This window comes from Oncorhynchus gorbuscha, unplaced genomic scaffold, assembly GCF_021184085.1.
Source record: "Oncorhynchus gorbuscha isolate QuinsamMale2020 ecotype Even-year unplaced genomic scaffold, OgorEven_v1.0 Un_scaffold_3183, whole genome shotgun sequence".
Lineage (NCBI taxonomy): Eukaryota > Metazoa > Chordata > Actinopteri > Salmoniformes > Salmonidae > Oncorhynchus > Oncorhynchus gorbuscha.
In genome coordinates, this window is record NW_025747500.1 from 8535 (window position 1) to 22882 (window position 14348).

The 14348-nt window shown below is 42.5% G+C and overlaps 1 protein-coding gene across 1 annotated transcript; it reads left to right on the plus strand.

Annotated features, from left to right (window-relative positions):
* Nucleotides 1–380: 380 nt before the first annotated feature.
* Nucleotides 381–11672, plus strand: LOC124027396 (contactin-4-like; the record flags this gene model as incomplete). The annotated part of the gene is made up of 4 exons (XM_046339836.1): nt 381–390; nt 908–1047; nt 9819–9948; nt 11522–11672. Coding segments are annotated over exons 1-4 (431 nt in total), but the record flags the coding sequence as incomplete, so codon positions are not given.
* Between the last annotated feature and the right edge of the window lie 2676 nt (nt 11673–14348).

The window sequence follows — 14348 nt, forward strand, 5'->3', positions numbered from 1 at the left end:
GTATACTCTTGTAAAAAAGGGCTCCAAAAGGATTTTGTGGCTGTCCCCATAGGATAACCCTTTTTGGTTCCAGGTAAAAACCCTTTTTGATTCCAAGTAGAGATCTTTTGGGTCTCTGTTGAAAGGGTACCTCATGGAACACAAAAGTGTTCTATCTGGAACAGAAAAGGCTTCTTCAGAGTGTTCTCCTATGGGGACAGCCAAGGAGCCCTTTTTTGTTCTAGATGCCACCTTTTTTTCCACCCATGGACACACTAATACATCTGGCTTGTATTAATAAACCTAACACTTGGATAGTCATGTACCATTTACCCCATCTGCTGTATTTTTAGGTTGTACTTCTGTTTAAGCATAAGGTCAATGCAATGCAAATTGAGCTTATGCTTGGACGTAAGTAGAGGAACCTAAAAATACAGCAGATGGAGTAAATGGTGCATTACTATCCAAGTGTTAGGTTCATTATACAGATGTAGGATCTTCATTTGATCACTGTTGTAGGAGAACTTTCCTGCATAGCAGGAAATGTATAATGTGTTGTGTATTTGAGGTTTAAAAAGGCTTCTGTAATTTGTAATTTCCACTTTGAAATTTCAGACTTGAAAAATGTATCAAGACCTACAAACATGTCTATAATTATAATCCACATAATAATTCAGAATTCCAGTTGCTTCAGGATTATTTTCCTGCTGTAGAAAATTACTGTTACAAATTAAGATCCTACATTTGTATGTGCTACTGAAATAGCACGCAAATGTATCTTAGTATAGGATCAGTATAATTATATATATTATATAATTTCAAAATCCTGTACATTATTTTAGAAATATAAGGAGTATAGTCTACCTGTGAGATATATTATCTGTGTGAGTATGTTCTAATTCACCACAATGTTTTTTTGACCCTGCAGCCCCTCCACATCTGATAGAGAAACCTGAGGATGTGCAGAAGCCCATTGACGACTCTCTGGTGTGGGAATGCAAGGCCACTGGGAAGCCCAAGCCCTCCTATAGGTGGATGAAGAACGGAGAGAACCTGGAGTCACTGGAGGTGAGACCTATATGGAAAGAAGTGTACAGTATAGATGCATTAAAGAGGTCAATGGAATGCAGACAGTGGGGGATAGAAGAAGGATGCTGGATTGGTGCACATTCAACCAATCTGCTCTAACAAAGTGGATATTCGTCAAATCCGTCATGATTGAAATATTGTAACAGGCCCACAATGTGGTTGCTAAAATCCAATGCATAACATTTAGAATTTGTCCCTTTTCAGGTATAGAAGAAGTGACTGCTAAATGCTAACACCCGTTTGAATATGCTGGTAGTATAGCTAGCATACAGAAAGTCATTTTTAACTGTAATGCAGTGTGTAGGTGTCGATGACATGAACATGTATTGGAGTTGACATCTATACAAGCATTATACTCCGACTTTTACCTCAACATAGTGTGAAATAAACATTGAAACAATAGCGTAAATGTAGGCACATTTTTTTTTTTGCTGGGGGGCAATGAGGAGATTCGGGGTGTTTCCCCCACAGCATCTTTCCCCCACATGTTGCCATGGCATTTCCATTTTCCCTTTATTTTACCTTTATTTTACTAGGCAAGTCAGTTCAGAACAAATTCTTATTTTCAATGATGGCTTAGGAACAGTGGGTTAACTGCCTGTTCAGGGGTAGAACGACAGATTTGGACCTTGTCAGCTCGGGGATTTGAACTTGCAACCTTCCGGTTACTAGTCCAACACTCTAACCACTAGGCTATCCTGCCGCCCCATTGTTTTTCTCGAGTTTGATTTATCTCTTTACCTAATGTATAGCTGCTCAGAATTTGTGCTGATTCAGGCGGATGCAACGTTAGTGTGTTCAGATAGAAAGGCATCATGCACAACAGACACCATTCTCATTTCACTGCAGATAGTTTTATGAACTTACATTACTGTTATAAACCTTGCAAAAGCAGTGTGCACCCACTTGGCTTGTTCAGCCTGCTTTCCTAGTATATGGGTCCATGGTTTACTTCGTTGTAAAAAGGAAAAGATCTAAACACAATTTGGCTGATATCACCTTTATTCCTTTAGTGCATGGCTTTAAACTGTTCAGTTCCCCAGAACAACACTTATCTAACAGGATTTAGATTATCCTGAAAGTGTCTGCTTGGCTCTGGTTTGTTAAGTGTCTACAATTTTATGCTGGTCTTAGAGCGTCGTAATCTTCAAGTAAAATCTCTCTTCTCAGAGTGAAGTCATTACTCCTGTACCACCAATGGACAAAAAGGAGAAGAGCCCCTTATAAACACACTGACTTTTGTGCATCCTAGATCGACTGTAGCTAGCCAGTTATAAGGCATGAGAACCCCGGGGATTATTGTGTGATAGCTCCTGACTAAAGGGGTTCAATTGTATTATTGCTTTTATATATATATATTAATTTGTTTAAATATTTTTTATATTAACAACATATTTTCATTAAAAACATTTTTTTAATGAGTCAATTTGTTTTATTTCGTCTTTCCACCAGATAATATAGTCAGAGCAAAAGTCAGTTGTTAGTGCTGAGGTTCTGAAGACGCTAACAAAACAGGCTAGTTGTTAATTCTATTCTCATGTTTTGACCTAGTTGGTCATTCTTTTCATTCCCATGTAAACAAGTTATTGGCATGTAGCTACCTAGCAGAGGTTCAATGATGACGACAGACAAGAATTTCAATAAATAATGATTTAATAAATAATGTATAAATAGGCAACAACCAACTGATTGTTGAGTTAATACTATAGCTATTGAGGATAGCTAAGCTAACGTTTCTTCTCCTTTGCTAGCTAGCCAACTAAAGCTGTCACACAATCACATTAAGCAGCTGAAATGACAGCAAACTATGTGCAATTTTGTTTGTTTTACCTTTGTTTCTATAGCCAATTCTGTGGATATATCCATTATAATGATCCTGATAAATGAATTTGCCTGGATCAGAGAAGCTGTCAGTATCGCCACGTTCAAATGCATGGCACAGTGGAGATCGCAAAAAAAAGATTGGATAGGCACACAGCTTATATTAACCCTCACTCTAACAAACCAAATGCAGGCTAGTAGCTTGTGGAAATATGTCTAGATGTTTTTTTCCAGGGGAGATTAAGTTTATACAGTAAATTGACTGGCTGGTCTGTTTGACAGTGGATGCACATTGATACATCTAATGGAACTGTTCATGGGCATGTAAGGGACATGTTTATGTTTGTGCTTTTCTTATAACTGATTTCTGTCTTCTATTCATGTGCTGTTCTATAAACCAATTGCTATGCTCATGGAGGTGGTTGACTGAACAAATCCTCCTCTTATCAGTAGCTACAATTTGGCAATACGCCCAGCCAAACCATGTTTTGAGAACAAATGAAAGATATCTCAGTTTCAAGGTCTCAGCTTAGAGAGGAGAAGCCTCGTGAGGTGTTGGTCTGTCACATTATGAAACAGTATTGGTTGGTCACATGAATGAAACAAAACGGTAATGATTAATTAATTATGCTAAATCATGCAAATATAACTTGTTTGTGTATAGCTGTATATAAGACAACTGCTGGGTCTGCCCAAGCAGAGCTCCTGATTGACATGTGTACTATGGTGCATTGAGTTGGTTGGAACCTATCCAGCTCGCTGACAAGTAAACAATGATTTATTTAAACTTTGAGTGTCCCTGTGTAAGAATTTCCACAACAGGCATTGTGATTGTGACTCCCTGCTATCAACCAATCAGCATCCAGGATCCGAACAACCCATTTTATAAAAACACATTGACTATTGTGCATCCTATACCTACTGTACTATAGCCACGTGCCTCTCTCAGATTACCCATAATGAACACAATAATGAGAGCTGAACACCTACAGTAGATACTGTACAGTGTAGACTGCAACTGCAAGGTTATTTGTTCAGCTTATAAAAGTGCAGGGTCAGAGTGGAGTATCTATTACGGCTTTGTGGAAATATGATTCAATATACCTGAATGGGAGTGCGACAGGTCCCCTGTGCTACAGTACGTGGCCAGTATATTTGCTGGAGATTGATGGTGAGCACTCAGGCACAGCTTGGATGAAAAAATAAACAGACTTTATGTAAATTTTCTTCATTATGCAAAATGGTCACAAACAAAACAGAGGGTATCGATCATTCCGTCGATGTTATATATGCAGGAGAAATGTGAGACGCAGGCCTGTTTTATTGTTACCAGAGGCAGTGCTCCAAACAGCAGCAGCAGGCTCTGTCTCTCTCCTTTGCCCATAAAGCCCGATTAGGTTGCCTTCAGCTGTGCATAATTAACAATCTGTCTAGTCATTGCATCACATTTTATTAAAACCCTTTACAAGGTCTACTGAAATGGTTTGCATTGTTCTATCGCTTGTTGAAAGAAAGGATTAGATCAAATTTACCCCCATCTGTTTGAGGGATTATTTTACTCAAAGTTGTTTTTTATTTCCATACACTTTTAGAAAAAAGGGTTACAATAGGGTTCTTCGGCTGTCCCCATAGGAGAACCCTTTTGTGTACAATGTTCAACTCTCTGTAGAAAGTGTTCAAAGTCGAAAGTGTCGACCGCATTATCTACCAAGGGAATTCTCTTCGATTATAATCACAGCCGTATATATTCCCCCAAGCAGACACATCGATGGCTCTGAACGAACTTTATTTGACTCTGCAAACTGGAATCCACATATCCTGAGGCTGCATTCATTGTAGCTGGGGATTTTAACAAGGCTAATCTGAAAACAAGACTCCCTAAATTGTATCAGCATATCGATTGCGCAACCAGGGCTGGTAAAACCTTGGATCATTGCTATTCTAACTTCTGCGATTCATATAAGGCCCTCCCCTGCCCTCCTTTCGGAAAAGCTGACCACGACTCCATTTTGTTGCTCCCTGCCTACAGACAGAAGCTAAAACAAGAAGCTCCCACGCTGAGGTCTGTTCAACGCTGGTCCGACCAATCTGATTCCACGCTCCAAGACTGATTCCATCACGTGACTGGGATATGTTTCAGATTGCGTCAAACAAACAACATTGACAAATACGCTGATTCGGTGAGCGAGTTCATTAGAACGTGCGTTGAAGATGTCGTTCCCATAGCAACGATTAAAACATTCCCAAACCAGAAACCGTGGATTCATGGCAGCTTTCGCGTGAAACTGAAAGCGCGAACCACTGCGTTTAATCAGGGCAAGGTGACCGGAAACATGACCGAATACAAACAGTGTAGCTATTCCCTCCGCAAGGCAATCAAACAAGCTAAGCGTCAGTATAGAGACAAAGTAGAATCGTAATTCAACGGCCCAGACAATGTGCTGAGACACAAGAGGTATGTGGCAGGGTCTACAGTCAATCACGGATTACAAAAAGAAAACCAGCCCAGTCACGGACAAGGATGTCTTGCTCCCAGGCAGACTAAATAACTTTTTTGCCTGCTTTGAGGACAATACAGTGCCACTGACACGGCCCGCAACCAAAACATGCGGACTCTCCTTCACTACAGCCGAGGTGAGTTAAACATTTAAATGTGTTAACCCTCGCAAGACTGCAGGCCCAGACGGCATCCCCAGCCGCGCCCTCAGAGCATGCGCAGACCAGCTGGCTGGTGTGTTTACGGACATATTCAATCAATCCCTATCCCAGTCTGCTGTTCCCACATGCTTCAAGAGGGCCACCATTGTTCCTGTTCCCAAGAAAGCTAAGGTAACTGAGCTAAACGACTACCGCCCCGTTGCACTCACTTCCGTCATCATGAAGTGCTTTGAGAGACTAGTCAAGGACCATATCACCTCCAGCCTACCTGACACCCGAGACCCACTCCAATTTGCTTACCGCCCAAACCAAATAGGTCCACAGACGATGCAATCTCAACCACACTGCACACTGCCCTAACCCATCTGGACAAGAGGAACACCTATGTGAGAATGCTGTTCATCGACTACAGCTCAGCATTTAACACCATAGTACCCTCCAAACTCATCATCAAGCTTGAGACCCTGGGTCTCGACCCCGCCCTGTGCAACTGGGTACTGGACTTCCTGACGGGCCGCCCCCAGGTGGTGAGGGTAGGTAACAACATCTCCACCCCGCTGATCCTCAACACTGGGGCCCCACAAGGGTGCGTTCTGAGCCCTCTACTGTACTCCCTGTACACCCACGACTGCGTCAAGTTTGCGGACGACACAACAGTGGTAGGCTTGCTTACCAACAACGACGAGACGGCCTACAGGGAGGAGGTGAGGGCCCTCGGAGTGTGGTGTCATGAAAATAACCTCACACTCAATGTCAACAAAACTAAGGAGATGATTGTGGACTTCAGGAAACAGCAGAGGGAACACCCCCCTATCCACATCGATGGAACAGTAGTGGAGTAGTGGAGAAGGTAGTAAGTTCCACGGCGTACACATCACAGACAAACTGAATTAGTCCAACCACACAGACAGCATCGTGATGAAGCCGCAGCAGAAATTCGGCTGAAGAAATTCGGCTTGTCACCAAAAGCACTCACAAACTTCTACAGATGCACAATCGAGAGCATCCTGTCGGGCTGTATCACCACCTGGTACGGCAACTGCTCCGCCCACAACCGTAAGGCTCTCCAGAGGGTAGTGAGGTCTGCACAACGCATCACGGGGGGCAAACTACCTGCCCTCCAGGACACCAACACCACTCGATGTCACAGGAAGGCCATAAAGATCATCAAGGACAACAACCACCCAAGCCACTGCCTGTTCACCCCGCTATCATCCAGAAGGCGAGGTCAGTACAGGTGCATCAAAGCTGGGACCGAGAGACTGAAAAACAGCTTCTATCTCAAGGCCATCAGACTGTTAAACAGCCACCACTAACATTGAGTGGTTGCTGCCAACACACTGACTCAACTCCAGCCACTTTAATAATGGGAATTGATGGAAATTCATGTAATATATATCACTAGCCACTTTAAACAATGCTACTTAATATAATGTTTCCATACCCTACATTATTTATCTCATATGTATACGTATATACTGTACTCTATATCATCTAATGCATCTTTATGTAATACATGTGTCATGTTTTGTCATTTATTATCTTGTCTTGTCCCTGTGCTTCCCATTCTATTCGTTTCCCTCTGCTGGTCTTATTAGGTTCTTTCCTCTTTCTATCCCTCTCTCTCCCCTCCCCTCTCTCACTCTCTCGCTCTCTCTTCTCTCTATCGTTCCGTTCCTGCTCCCAGCTGTTCCTATTCCCCTAATCAATCATTTAGTCTTCCCACACCTGTTCCCGATCCTTTCCCCTGATTAGAGTCCCTATTTCTTCCTTTGTGTTCCGTTCCTGTCCTGTCGGTTCCTTGTCTAGAATTCACCGTGCTGTGTTTGTGTATCGCCCTGTCGTGTCGTGTTTTCCTCAGATGCTGCGTGGTGAGCAGGTGTCTGAGTCTGTCTGGTTCAAGTGCCTTCCCGAGGCAACCTGCTGTTCACCTGCTGTTCAAGATCGAGTCTCCAGTTTGTCCTCGTCATTTCGAGTGAAAGTTGTGTTTCTTGTTTGTATTTACTTTACTGGATTAAAGACTCTGTTTTCGCCAAGTCGCTTTTGGGTCCTCTTTCACCTGCATGACAACATGTATCACTAGCCACTTTAAACTATGCCACTTTGTTTACATACTCATCTCATATGTATATACTGTACTCGATACCATCTACTGCATCTTGCCTATGCCGCTCTGTACCATCACTCATTCATATATCTTTATGTACATATTCTTTATCCCTTTACACTTGTGTGTATAAGGTAGTAGTTTTGGAATTGTTAGCTAGATTACTCGTTGGTTATTACCGCATTGTCGGAACTAGAAGCACAAGCATTTCGCTACACTCGCATTAACATCTGCTAACCATGTGTACGTGACAAATAAAATTTGATTTGATTTGATATGAACTAAAAGAGTTCTTCAAAGGGTTCTCCTATGGGGACGGCCGAAGAACACTTTAAGGTTCTAGATAGCACCTTTTTCCAAAGAGTGTAACATATAATTCCAACAATTCTTGTTCAAATGGACAGATTTGGGGACCATCTGTATCTGATGCCTCTGAGTTTATCTGAAGCCTCTGAGTGTATCTGTTATAAAAGGTGAGACACATCGATGTGTTCATTCTCATGGACTAGGGTTTCCTTAATATGGACATAAATGGGAGGATTAGTAATGCACTTGGATAATTATATTAATCAAGCAGAAGTGTTACATTGTTTTAAATGTCACCAGCAACCAGTGCAGCTTCATCAATCTGATAACTAAAGGTCATTCATGGAGGGAGGGCAGGAAAGGGGAAGATATACCATTTGGTGTGATTCATTACAGTAAATCAATATGGACCTTTTCTGCTTGTTCTGCTCATTTGGACATAGAAGCTGACTGCAATGGCTTATGATATTACCTTCATTTTTGCAAATAACTTCACAAGTTTTGTCCGGAGCTAAAGTGCATGGGTACACAGTAGACTATGAATAGTTATGATAGATACTGTCAATAATGTTAATGCATTTGTCATACCTGCCGAGAGGGACGATAATCAAAAACAAGAAAATCAAGGTATCTCAAAGACAACCATTACATTCATTTGTTTGTGACATTAATCTAAACAAGTGGCTTGTTGTTTATACTGTCCTATATAAAATGAAGAAACCTGGTTGCGTTGGCAATAACATTGCCAATCACTTCCATTCAGCATAAGGCATGCAGATGGTCCCCCAAGGTCCCGGCATGGAAAACTGCTGATGTAAGAGGAACGTCATGCTTAATTAATAGCAGCCCGTAAACAGAGTGATTCCTACGCACTGACTGATTTACGCCACCACCATTCTGCCGCTCTTGCCAGCAGGCACATTTACCATGGTGCATCCGACTAGCTATGAGCCACTGAGCATTATGGAAATTCAGAACGCAACCTGCTTAAACACGGGCTTAGCTACTGATGTTTCAATGAGGACAGCTCCTCTTTTCATATGACAGTACCTTAATCCCGTCAGACTGCCTGGAGTCACGGCTGTGCCAAACTTAAGCTGAGCCGAGTCGACACCCCTATGGAAATGTGCTCTAATGACATTAAGGGTGAGCCTCTGGAAAACAGGGGAGATGAAGGGCAGAAGGCAGAACTCTGTAGAAATGTCACAAAGTGCTCTGCCAAAATTCCTTCCCTAAAAACTGTTGTTCGGTTTTATGCCGTTCTCGTAATAAAGATATATATTTGTACTTAAGTTCATGAATGTAAACCTACCTTGAAGATAAAGTAGCTAAGTGTCTGGGTTTGAGTGCATTAAGCCCATCTGGGCTAATAAGCCTGTCTATTTTGATGGGCTAGTCACAACAGAAGTATATCTTCACCACGGGGGCAACGGTCGCCCAGTACAGTGTGTGATCTGAAGTGTACATAACACCGTACAGTACTTAGTATGTATAGGGAATACCTATCAGGAAACCAATTTTCACAATACTGTATAGTTCTGATGTTAAGATATTCCTATTCCTCACATCCAGTCCTTGTGCTGAAGGGGAAACTGGCCCTGTGGTGAAGCCAGTGATATACATTGGGAATGGTTTTATATCACTCTCATAAACATGCAGATTGATTAGGGTCATTTTCTGGTAGCCTGCCTCCTTCCACCCTGCCCTTTCCCTCCATTAGTGATGAAAACCTAGATTCATTGCCACGTCCGTCACTGCCACACTATAATTCACTGGCACATTGGCTGCATGCTTTTATGCAAATTAGCAATCAGAATAAGGTATATCAAAGGGCATGTCTCTGTCTCTCTGTTCATAGGAGCGCATACAAGTTGCCAATGGAGCGTTGTCAATCAGCCGGCTGACACTGTCCGACATTGGAATGTATCAATGTGTGGCTGGAAACAAACATGGGGAGGTATACTCCAATGCAGAGCTCAGAGTCATTGGTAAGGCAATACAAGACTGGATGTGTGTTGGTGTGCCTGCCTGCCTGACTAAATATATTTTATGTACACTGTTAGAAAAAAGTGATCCAAAGGGGTTCTTCGGCTGTCTCCATAGGAGAACCCTTTTTGGTTCCAGGTTGAACCCTTTTTGGTTCCAAGAGTTCAAGAAAGGGTTCTACCTGGCAACCAGAAAGGGTTCTTCAAAGGGTTCTCCTGTGGGGACATATGAAGGTAGCACTTTTTTTCCAAAGAGTGTAGTACAGTATGCACGTTTGTTTGTCGTGTGCATGTTTTAGTGTTATTTGCGACATTTGTTTTCCGTTCCCTACCACTGTAGTGTGACCTCCAGCATCTCTGTGATTTCCCCCTAATTAAAAACCATAAATTACAGGATGAATGCACTGGAGTGCTATTGATGTATGACCATGCCACTGTGCTCCCCAGTCCCACCCATCTGCCCTGTGAGTCCTGTCAGGGCTGGCCTCCAGCTCTCACTCCCCAACCCATCTCCCATCAAGCTTGAACATTGTTTTGTCATTGATTGGAATTAGATCCAACACAGCCAATGAGCCCAGGTTAAATTGAACTTGGAGGAGGTAAAAAATATAATTGACAGACCCTGGCAGAAATGCACTAATTGAAGTGCTTTATAAAAACACAGGGAGGGATGATCCAGGAGTGAAAAGGAAATGATCATGGTAGAACTAAATGGAGCTGAAAAACTGAAGGACATGACATTTTTTCTTTGTTTTTCTTTGCAGAGAAAATGATTCCGTTAATTAATGAGTGCAGTGTAGCACTCTCCTACCTTCCCTGACATTTCTGCTCAACATCACACACACAGTACATGCCTCACTTTGAAGTACACAGCAGTCATGTGAGGGTGTGTTTAAAATATCCATGATTTATCCATGCTACTGTTATTAAACCATTTAGGGGTTATACAGATAACATTCAATTTCATTATTATTTTAGTTTTGTGCATTTTCAGTATCTGCCTTTTCTATTCCTTACATGCTGGAGTGGAGAGGTTATATATCTCGTTTATCCTTTTCTACCCTGGCTGAGACCTCCTCTAGCTATGGCCAATGGCAATGGGAGAATCTCACTTGCATTTGCTTGGCTCCTCATGTCCTCTCTCCTCACCTCACCTGTACGTGGTTATACTGTATATGAAGTACAGGAATGTTGAGGTGTACATGGTTGAAACCTGTTGGCTGATAAAGACAGAGGTCCCTCCCTTCTGACCTTCTCCTCCAATTGGTTTTAAGAAGTTGGCAAGGAGAGAGGACATGAGGAGTCAAGGAAATGCAATTTAAATACTCCCAATGACTATCTCCAGGCCTTGCCAATCGGGAGTGTCATTTTCCCTTGCTGTATATATATATTTTTGGGGTACAACGCGACATCACCAGGAACGACTCTGGGCCCACTATACTAAGGCCCTGAGGTTTTCCTAGTTCAGTTCATGTGATAAACTCATGGCTTTACGCTCATGTAATGCATGTTGAAAGTTAGATATAGGAAAGTAAAAGGGCAGCGAAGGGTTTTTAACATGCATGTCTTGTTTCAGCTGTTGCCCCAGATTTCTCCCAGAACCAGCTGAGGAGCCCCACCATGGTGAAGGAGGGAGGAGACGTGTTGATCGAGTGCCGGCCCAAGATGTCCCCCTGGGGCGTGATCTCCTGGAGGAAGGGCAGCGAGGCTCTTCGAGAGAGCCACAGGTAATGTAACAATCTCTCTCTTTATTGTCTGATCGCTCTCTCTGTGGAGGGGTTGATTTTCCTAAGCACTGGGGTTGTTGTAGGATTTGTTCAGGTATGGTACCCGGGAGGAACGGTTGTTGTAGGATTTGTTCAGGTATGGTACCCGGGAGGAACGGTTGTTGTAGGATTTGTTCAGGTATGGTACCCGGGAGGAACGGTTGTTGTAGGATTTGTTCAGGTATGGTACCCGGGAGGAACGGTTGTTGTAGGATTTGTTCAGGTATGGTACCCGGGAGGAACGGTTGTTGTAGGATTTGTTCAGGTATGGTACCCGGGAGGAACGGTTGTTGTAGGATTTGTTCAGGTATGGTACCCTGGAGGAACTGTTGTTGTAGGATTTGTTCAGGTATGGTACCCTGGAGGAACGAATGTTGTAGTATTGATAAAGAGCTAATGCCAGACACCCCTGGCTATGATTATTGTATGTTTACCTGGTCAGGCTTTGTAACTTGATATTATTTCTCTGGTCATATTGATTCTATTCCTCACTGTTACAGAATCTCTCTGACTGTTATCATTTATCTCCAGCTTTGGGTTGAAAGTGCATCTGGAGAAATATATGAAGTATCATATCTGTCTGTTTACCTACAGTACCTGCATCCGATGTAGATTCCTGTAGGCCTATATTCAGTAAAGGTTCCCACTCATTCCAGTCATATCCCAGACACATAACTCCTGGTTTAATCACACTTTAGACATCTGCACAAACAAACCAATGTGAGGACTGAAAGTAAAATTGGTTTGGCCAGTACTTGGAGTCACCCGACATGCCACTCGCTGTGCAGAGTCTGGGTGCTAATCAAGCACTTTTCGCCCTCTGTGGGAGGGTGTGGGCGACCATACCAGCCACTGTCTGCTGACATATATCCACGCTTTTCTGAGCAAAAGTGTTAAGCCAGCCTCCTGCTAACAGTGACAGGAGAGCTGTGTGTGTGTGTGGGTGAGGGGTGTGGCTGGGTGGCGTCAGGGGTCAGTCAGACAGTGCTGATCTAGACAGGGGTGACCCATTCGGTGACACAGCTGCTACACCACTTTGGTGGCACGACTCTGGCAGCAGGACTGTGTGCACAGTGTCTGGTACGACTCGTCACGGTTTACATATACACAAAGAGGTGTTGTTGCTTGTCAAACAAAGTATCCTGCATTTGCATAGTGGTTACTCTGCTGGTGCCCTTCAGCTACACTGTGTACCTACGTACATGATGCTGTCTCCCAAGCTGACGGATCAAGGCTGAAATGCTGAAACGCATCAAGTTTTATTAATAAAATATGTATTTTTCTATTCTACTGTTTTGTCATCCCCTGTTAAACTGACAGTTTGAATCCTGATAGAACTGTGAGATAGCGATAGACTATGCTTTTCCTTTTTCATGGTTTCTAACACAGATATTCCCTGAGCTACAGTAACTGATCATTTTGATTTAATGTCCTGCTTGTAGTGTATGGATATGTTTGGAACGGAGAGTTTTGTTGTTGATTGATTTGGTATTTTGCACCACTGTGACACTTGTACAGTATATGTTTCCATGGGATGATTCATTCAATAGCAGTGGCTCTATTAGGCTTGAATGGATGGATGTTGCCATGTTCCCCTGTTCTTCCCTGCTGGTTTGTCGGTCCTTGTTTGTTTCCCTTTGTGTAACTATGAGCTTGTTACAAGTAGATAGATAGTTGAGATATACTGTTCGTTTGCTGTAGCGCTAACGCCTACCTGAACTCACATACTGTATGGTATTTTAATGTTCTGATAGGGAATTGCTGGAAACCAAGGCAAATGTGGATTATTAAACCTGGACCAATGCCCTTAATGTCATAAACACAATCTATCAAAATATTGTGCTAGTCATAGAGGAAATCATATTACAATATCTCTAGATCTGTATTCTAGTGGAGTCCTGGGACTTTTTGAACTTGAAAAGTAAATTGTCATGCTTTTAATTGTATGCTTTTACTTTTTAAAAAGAAAAATGTGCAGGTCACAAGTTTGCTCGTGTCTGTCCCAGGTTGTATTGTGCAGGATAAAATCTTGTCAGGATGCATTGTCAATAGGTGGAACCCTCCCATGTTACTTTTCACGGCACGGAAAATACAGTATGTGTGAGGCATAGAATATGTTGACCCAGCAAACTGGGAACATTCCCAGAACATTAGCTACAATTCCCATTAAATTGAAATTAGGGTTTGAATTTTTTTTTCTAATAAAATATCTTTGGAATGTTCTCTTCACATTCACTCAAATGTTCCCAGCATGGTGCAGCATGGTACATGTTCATGGTAAATTTAATAAAGAAACTGAACACAAGAACAAAAAAACAACAAAGCAGAACAAACGAAACAGTTCTGTCTGGTGCAGACACACAAAGACAGAAAACAACTACCCACACCCATATGGGAAAACAGGCTGCCTAAGTATGGTTCTCAATCAGAGACAACGATAACCAGCTGCCTCTAATTGGGAACCATACCAGGCCTAAACATAGAAACACAACACCTAGACATACAACATAGAATACCCACCCACATCAAACCCCGACCAAACTAAAAATAGAAACAAACGAAGCAATCTACGGTCAGGGCGTGACAACGGAATCGGTGCAGCCAGCTGGTTTCTTCACGCTTCGCGCCGACAGAAAC